Here is an 8,732-nt window from a genome sequence, read left to right on the forward strand (position 1 = left end):
AATTATATTAGCAAACAATAAGAACCCCTTAATTGTATCATATTAGCTCACCTGATTTTTACCCCTTACTGCTCAAACACTGAGTGCTTGCAACAGGAAATAAGTAAATCAAATGTAGTAGCATTTGATATCTGGCAGCTCGAAACTTACAACAGAAATGTTCAATGAGTTGCCATTTTATAGACAGTTACTTGTGAGCAGGATTGCTTGCACCATACAAATCCAGAAGCAAAAGGATGCACTGGGAACATAGATTTAAGGGATTTTCTGCCTATGTGATCCCACTGGCACAGCAGAAATGTATGCCAGAGCTTTTGGTGACATTAAGAAAAGCTTCACATCAGCTTCACACGAGACAAGAGGTCAGTCACAAATCTTCAAGCTGCTGCAGTTTTTATCTTCACTGGACATTGCTCAGTACTAGTTGCCAACCAAGCCCATATGAGCAGCAGCATCCCTGCATGCGTAGTTGTTTATAGTTCAGCTGTGCGGCGTGTCCTTCCTAAGGCAGAAGCCCAACTCCAGTGATCACTGGCTGACTTTCAGAGTCAGCTCTGGTTTCAAGTCTCAAAACTATTCACAAACCTACCCGGGAAGATATTGTAGCAGTTCCCAATGCCATTTTATTACCCTAAAATAGAGTAACAATTCGCACCCTCTACTTGTACTTCTGATATCTCTGTCTCTTAGAAGTTTCCCCACATAGAAATCCTGAAGCTGGATATATATATTGAGCAACAGACATCCATAAACACAAGCATACTAGGTAGGACTTCCATTATTTAACAGGACAGCTTTCTGAATGTCTCCTACAAATACTGCACAACAGAACAAAACCACACTTGTGTATCACAAAGCAGCACAACTGCAATTAAAACCACCTTCCCAGCACACCTTGTCTTCCCAAGATCCTTGACAACCCTCCTCAGTTAAAAAAAGCAAAACACACCTCCACTTCCTTCATCCTATGTAGTTTGTTTCTCAATCAAAATACATTTTCCAACTGCTTCTCTTCCCACCTTTTTACTGCCAACCCACCTCCTCCTCTCCTATCTCACCCTCTTGCTTGTTCCCCCCACCAGCTTAACGTGACTTCTCCAGCCAAACCCAGTTCCTGCCCAGAGCCCATCCCATAAACCAGCAATTGCAAAAGAGCGACCAGCGTTTCATACAGTGTTTCAGATAAATGGGAATTTGCATCTAAGTCAAAGATATACATTTTTTCTGAGAGGGGGAAAAAAAACAACCAAACAAAAAGGATTGTGGCTTTCAAAGATCACAAGCCTTTTCTACTTGCCATCTTACACCTGTGAAAGTCCCTCCTTCTGTCCAAGGAGAATGTGGGATCCCAAACCAACACCCACCATGCCCCACTTTCTGTTCTTTAGAGCTCAAAGCTTGCAAGAGGCACAGCCCAAGGACACATCAAGGAAAAAGTTGCTTTTTCGCTGTGCAGTCCCTGGTCCGCCTGCAGTTTGCAGTGAATGAACTACCCTGTTTCAGGCTTGGCCGTGATGCCACTTACCAGGAACTCAACCAAAGGTGCACTGGAAACTTCTGGGACAACGGGAGAAGGGAGATTCCCATGTTCAGTGACAAGGTGGTACATCAGGATGCAATTCCAACTGCAGGCCAGCCCCTCACTTGGCGATTTAATGACAGCAAAGCTATGAAGACAGAAACCTTATAGCTGTGCAGCATACAGCCAAAGTCATCGAGTAAATAACTTTTTAAATTACTAGAGAAATCCAGCAGCAAGACACCTTATTCAATTTTGTTAATGAAAAATAATAAAAACTAACAGCTGAAGACATCTTTAGACAGAGCATTGGAGAAAAATACATACCGTTATTTACATACCATTATTTCATGGGTTTTCCAAATGAATTAATCTGGATAAGAAGTCTAAAGGCAAATATCAGCATCAACTCTATTTCCAAAGCAGTGTCCCTTCTATGATACTGTATAAAAAGTGAATTTCTCAATAAAATTTATTTCAAGTCCCTGATGCTCTTATGAATTAGTTGACAATTTTGATCACCAGCAATTCTGAAAATTAAAGTTGTGCACAAGTACAAACGGGAACTGTAGGTAATTATCACAAACCCTTGTGATTATGAGACTAACCATCATAAACTTTAAGCTCTTATCAGCAAAGGCTTGGTTTTACATAGCTAAACTTGGAAGAAGTTCCTTCTCCATCTTGTATGCTGAATGCTGTTTTTCTAAATAGTAAGACACAGCTCAGACATTCAACACAACTGAATTCTCTTCATCTTGAAAATTCTTGAGACAACCAGGAAATTTTGAGATTAAAATTTTACCTGTAGCTAATTGGCTACAACAGAGAAGCACCTTAAAGCCGATGCTGTGGGGGTTGTCCTCCCACTGAACATCAGTGGTGTGTCCCACTCCTTGCTCCACAGAGCAGGAACCTGGGGAAGTGTCTGGGTAGCCTGGGCTACCTGGAGGCTCAGCCCTTCACACCTGAATGGTATGAGGCTCCTGCTTCAGCAGCGAAGACTGCTGCTGGATGAGAGGAATGGATTGACTACGGAAACAGAGGGGTTTGGAGCCCCAGGCTCATCACCAGCCCATTCCAGCATCAGCTTTCCTGAAAGCACAAGCCTAGGGAGGGTCTCCTTGGCTGCCACAGTCCTGTGTCAGGCTACTACCTGACGAAGGGAAGATAAATCCTGTCATAACTTCCCCAAACACTATTCTTTAGTTAACTGATGGCTGAACTGATCAGCTCACTCCTGATGGCTGTTCCTGAAATCTTTTTAGCAAGAAACAAAAGCTTTCATGTTTTAAAAGGTGACGCTCTGTTCACACAGTCATGTGCTAATATACCTTTAGAGCCAAACTATTCCCTCACTCCTAATAAAATCTTAGAAAAATGCCTTATTTATTCAGTACTTAAGATGACTCTTTTCAGACTATCTAGCACTACCATCATTTCTGAGGCACATGATACTACAAAATACAGACAAAAAGCCTAATGTCCCCTTCACACCAAGGCTGGAAACATCTTGGCAATTGATCAGAGTGCAGAAAGAAATGCTCAGAGGCATTTGTCACTTGTCAAATGAGACAATGCTGGGATGCCCAAAATATTTTCTCAATAACATATTAAGGACACCCTAGGAAAGAGCACCAGCACACTGGCATCAGACTGCTACCCTGGAAGAGGAGTCTTCGGTCTTGCTTGAGAGGTATTTCAGTGACACATAAGTACACCTAAACTTCCAACGTAGGCTTTGTAGACCTAAAATTTGCTAAACACTGCTGAAAGACATTCTGGGTGTGCCCAGAGAAAAAAAAAAAAAAAGAGAGCTTAAAGTGGCATTTCTCCCACTTTGACAAACTGTCCAAACAAAGGAAGACTGACTGGAACTGCTGCAGGGCAGGAGAGCAGTCTGCAGCTATAAGACTTTGAGATTTCTTTTATTTTAAACCTTACCAACTGCTGCTGCTGGACAATTAGAACATTTATAACACCACTAAGGAGATACAGTCTCAATACAGTGGCATTTTCGGGGAGGCACTATATATTTACATGGGAAATCTGTCAAATATGAAGTACTTGTACCTTACCTGAAAAAGGTTCCTTGTAAAACAACTTATGCTTTTAAAGACAGATACAATTATGCATTATTTTAATCTTAATGCTAAAAGGAAGACAAAAAAAGCATATTTACAATGTCAACACTTCAGTGAGAGAACTTTGTATTGCTATAAAATTACGCTGTCTGCCTGGCTTTTGGACCTATATAAAAAAGCCAACATGAATCTTATACAGTTGTCAGCTGGGCATAACCACCATCCACAGCTACATCAGAATAAAACAAGTACAGGGATACAGCTTAATGGTATCAGATGACTGACAAGGTACACACCAAGCAACAGCATCATGATGTGACTCATACTGGAAACAAAACACCTCAAGGCACTCAGCAAATCTTGTTCTCACCACCTGCAGTAAAAGACGCCCCAAACCTGAAAGAATAGGCAAATGCTGCTGTCAGCTGCCCTACTGAGAGGTAGGGCATCTCCTCTTTTCCTCTTCAGGGACATACAATGCGGTGATCATCCAAGGCAGCATGCCCTAAGTGCCACCTCAAGATCAAAGACCAGAGGACAGCAAGCACCTCTCCCTCCCCAGCAAGTCTCAGTCCCCATGTCCACACCATCCTGCATTGGCTTAGATTTGAGAGGAACAGTGCTGGACCCCACATCACTACTATTGTTCACTTCTGCAGAGTTTTATGTACCTGTAACCCTCAAATTATGCTGTACTACAATGTCTTCTAATCAAATAATTTAATATCCAATTTGTCAAAGTAAGGAAGTCACTTGTTTTCTTTTTCACTGAACCGTGGTGAAAAAAGGTCACTGTTTTATTCAGCATCACAGTTACATAACAGTTGTCTGTTTCTATTACTAGAAAGAATTTATTAAAATAGTCCTGAAAGATGTATTTTCTTTCTCCAATGATTTCAAAACTATGCCTTTTAATGCCAATTCCACACAGTCATGGGTTTGATCGGTAGTAGTCAGTTTTAACAATTGTCAAGGCACAAGCTCAGCTCTGCACAACCGCTGCAGCTTGTATTATGAAAGAGATATGCCAGTTACATCTTCATTTAAAAACGCATAATCCCTTTATCATATATTGCAACAGGAGAAATTAACATTAAACACAGACTACAAAAGGTAAAGGATTTATTTCTGATATGATTTGTAGAGTTAAATTAAAAACCTACGGAATACTTTATGTAGTAGATCAACATAAGCTTAGTACTTACTTTCTAACAGTTTATTTAATGGTTGGAAGTGTACAACATGAAGTAGGCCTTACGTTTAATATTGTTCAATTTTGCTTATTGTTAGATGAGATTAAAATACAGTAGCCATCCCTTTAGATTATGTTGCAACACTGATCATGTGCCTTGATAAGTAGGAACAACAATTCATTAAATAAATGGTGATGACATAACATGTAGGGAAGACTTTGGATTGTCTGTTTAAAATGTCAACATAATAGGCAATTAAGAATAAAACTTCATTTTAAGTGCACTTCCACATGCTTTGTTTATAATATAGCAAAAACTTCCTATCTTTTTTCCAAACACTTCACTCCCTATTCTAAAGCTGTTCAGCTGAAAATGCACTTCCCCCAATAAACTTTTTTTTAAAAAAAAGTAACTAAAATTTCTACCCTTTCATATGCTAAGAAATGTTTATTACAAGACATGTGAAGACAACATATAGTGAAATGAATTTTAATTGTTGTGCTGTGACTAAAGTAAAGTTCTCAAGGCTGCAATTTAACATTCCAAGTTCTCCCTTCCATCTTTATTGATTCTTAAGATTTTGCACAGAAACTCTTTGGGGGCTAGAACAGCAGTAATTGCATCACACTGTTTTCCAAGACTTCAAGTTTCAAAAGCAAACTCTTCAAAAAGTACAGTTCTTGATTTGATTAGATACAGGGACAAAAATATAGCACATACTTGAAGGTTACATGGTCTACAAATGATGGCAATATTTTCCTTGGGAGAGTACAGTTTATTTTCTTGTAAATACTCAAAAAGGCTCAACTTCAAGCAGTAATAAACACAAGCAAAAGTGATTTAACCCTTAAAATAAATATTCAGGAAAACCTCTCTGTACATACAAGTGAAAGAATATGTAACACTTTCACGCTAAAAGAAAAAATAAAGATTTTGTTCATATAAGCAGCTGAAATCTGCTGTTCCAGCCCAATGTCCCCAGTAAAGAAGGGAGGCACAAACACAGGTGACTACTGTAGCTCACTATCTTATGGCCTTTTTGGACAGGGACATCATCACCATCTTTTTTTTTAATCCCTTTGTTATATTTATTACAGCATGCCAAATCCTTTGGCATATGTGATAGCCTTCAATAATCTTTCTTTAAGCTTTTCTTTGCTTGAGTACTCCGGAAGCAATAGTACATTAAAGCATGTGTGAGATGTAGGTAACCTGTGGGGAAAACAAAAAGAAAAAAGAATTAAGATCTGGGAACATGCTGTACATGCAAAGAAATACATTATTACGTCACAAATCCAAAATAATGAATTTAAAGAGAATCTACTCTGCTTAAAGATTTAACTTTCAGATTTAACTAAGTTAATAAATTAAAAGCAGAGAATTTGCTTCCATTTATAAACAAGCAAAAGGTAGCAGTTTTATTTTTACCTCTCTGTATCTGGGCCATTTTTGGCTATGATCATCTTTAACTTTCCAAGTCCTCCCACAGGGGCTCTGTCTGTGCCTGTTGTAAACTGTAAGAATAGTCTTTTCTGTTCATCTGTAAATGAATGCACTATTTCCCAGAACTCCCTATCAAGGAAGAAATCAAAAAGTAAGCAAACTGAAAACTTTCTTTGCTCTAAATGAGACTTAAAGTAACTGAACTTTGAAGGTTTTAGTAATTCTAATCAATCTCAACATCAAGTTTGCAAGTTGCATCCAGAAACCAAAACTAACAGCAATGTATTTACCAACTGGGGAGATGAAGGGGTAGAAATCAGAAATAATATAACATAACACTGCAGTCTCTTTTTAAATGTTAATTTGGCTGATAAACAATCTGCAAATATTCTTCCTTTATTTTATCATTCCTATTTCTTAAGGAATTACACTGGTTCCACTACAGTGTCTATTTCTACCACCTTCTTGAATACCACAGTAAAGAAATGCCGCTCCTGGCTAAAGGTTTTCTACCCTAGCAGGAACCAGCTGGCAAAGAGAACAGAAGGTGCGCACTTTTCTGACCCTTGTCTTCAAAGCTCTCTAGTCAAAGGGGACAAGACATTACAACATTAAATTTACTTGATGTTTCACTGGAGAAGAAAGTTCTACACATGCAACCTATTCAAACAATTCAGTGTGAGATTAAAAAAAAAAAACCAACCCAAAAACCAGCAGAGAAGTGGTAATTTATTGAACCAGCCCTGTTTATACTGGGGATTATTTAACTATATGGTCTGAGGCAAAAAAACCCACAAACAAACCTCTTTTAAGCTTTACCAAAGTTCACTGGAAGCTAAAAACAATGCTTCTACTATCTGCTCTTTTCCAATGGCAGTACTTGAGTAAAGTGAAATAATACATAAGGCATTTGCATCTCCAGTACTACAGAAATACAGAATCTCACAACGTTAAATTCATTATGAAGAAACAGGCATGTGAAGTGCTTTTAATCTTTCAGAAATTAGAAAAATTACCTAATAATAAGAGAGTCTCTTGTATAGCCACCATCATATTCTGTAGTTTCTTCTAGTGCTTGAAAATCTAAATTCTGTAAGAAGATGATATATTTTTTAAATGACCACTAATTATATACTTAGGATCAAGAAAGCTCCGCTTTCTGGTTACATACAGAATTCTTACCCTACTTCCACAAATAAGTAATTCAATTTCCTCTGGTCTAAATAAATATTTCAAAGGAGATTCATTGGTCACCATGTGGAATCCTCTCCGAAAGGCCTTGAACTGTTTTTCTACTGATTTATTGAGTATATAGTCAGCATACAGATTGACAAATTCCTGTAAGGAAACAATACCCAAGAAACCCCTTAGTATTTCAACCCTCCAATACACTGAATTCTGTAATTCTACATAGATTACATTTACAAGACCCACCAAATACATTTAATTCTATAGTTCTTAGATTATAAGACCCCCAAATACATTTAAGTTCTATAATTTTACATAGCTTAACTGGGCCCAGCTTCTACTAATCAATAATAAAGAGCAAGTCTTAAATATTTCTCAAACACCACACCCAGAAGCTATGTATGCATGTACTGATGCTTTCTTGAAAAGAGAACCCTTTTCTGCTTACAACTATACTGTGCTATGGGAATTTTAAAAGGCTTTTAAACTTAAATTATAAGCGAGACCAAACGTTTATGAAGTGCTACATAATTCTGCATAGAGTATCCAAAAATTACAGGCTACATTAAAAAAATTGAGTGTACCTTTCTATTTTCATTCGTAATAGGAATTTTATCACCATTTTCCTTTAAATCATGCATCATTGGATTGCCAAAGAGATCCGTATGAGATATTTGAAACGTTATCATCATGTCATCTTCCACACTTCCTTCATACTCTAATAAGTCTCTCAAACTCTGGTAAAGAACCTAACAGAATAAGAAATATATGTCTGTCATAAAGTTTCAATAGATTTCATTATGGAAATACCAGAAGACATTAAATCATCTACCTCAAAAAGGGTTGTTACATTCTATGACACAAGTCACCTAAGAACTCCCACAACAGTCCAAACAAAGGTATATTAAGATCAGTGTTTGTAAAAACAACCAATAGCAGATATTAAGATAAAAAAAGCAACATGGCAGTGAGTGGTAACTCCCTCAGAAGGGAGTACCTAGGAATCTTCCTAAATGCAATGGTCAGACCTGTAGCTTAGGAATCACTGATCACCTCTTTCTCTTTTAACAAATTTGAAAACTGTATTTACATTTGGCATCCAGAACATGTTACACTAGTAAATTGAACTTATGTATTAAAAATCAAAGAAAATGCTGTATTTTATGATCAGATAAATCTCACGCAGCAGGCTTTTATCTCCTACATTTTGGTTTAAAACCCAAACAAACCAGGAAGTAATCTTGAAGCAAGACAGATGGGGCAGTTGTTAAATTAAGAAAACATTTATGCACAAACACCACCCCC

The 8,732-nt window shown here is 37.7% G+C and overlaps 1 protein-coding gene across 2 annotated transcripts in view; it reads right to left on the bottom strand.

The window, feature by feature from the left end:
• Window positions 1-5,333: 5,333 nt before the first annotated feature.
• UBE3A (ubiquitin protein ligase E3A) overlaps window positions 5,334-8,732 on the bottom strand; it is a 51,232-nt gene continuing 47,833 nt past the window's right edge. For both annotated transcript variants that reach the window (XM_026857751.1, XM_026857741.1), the window contains 5 exons: window positions 8,012-8,176; window positions 7,422-7,577; window positions 7,256-7,329; window positions 6,225-6,368; window positions 5,334-6,008 (listed from right to left, as the gene is read on the bottom strand). In XM_026857751.1, coding sequence (XP_026713552.1) covers window positions 5,888-6,008; window positions 6,225-6,368; window positions 7,256-7,329; window positions 7,422-7,577; window positions 8,012-8,176 — 660 coding nt within the window. In that variant the 3' untranslated portion in view covers window positions 5,334-5,887. The remainder of the gene's footprint in view (window positions 6,009-6,224; window positions 6,369-7,255; window positions 7,330-7,421; window positions 7,578-8,011; window positions 8,177-8,732) is intronic.

The sequence above is a fragment of the Athene cunicularia genome, assembly GCF_003259725.1.
Source record: "Athene cunicularia isolate RWA chromosome 1 unlocalized genomic scaffold, athCun1 chr1_part1, whole genome shotgun sequence".
Classification (NCBI taxonomy): Eukaryota; Metazoa; Chordata; class Aves; order Strigiformes; family Strigidae; genus Athene; species Athene cunicularia.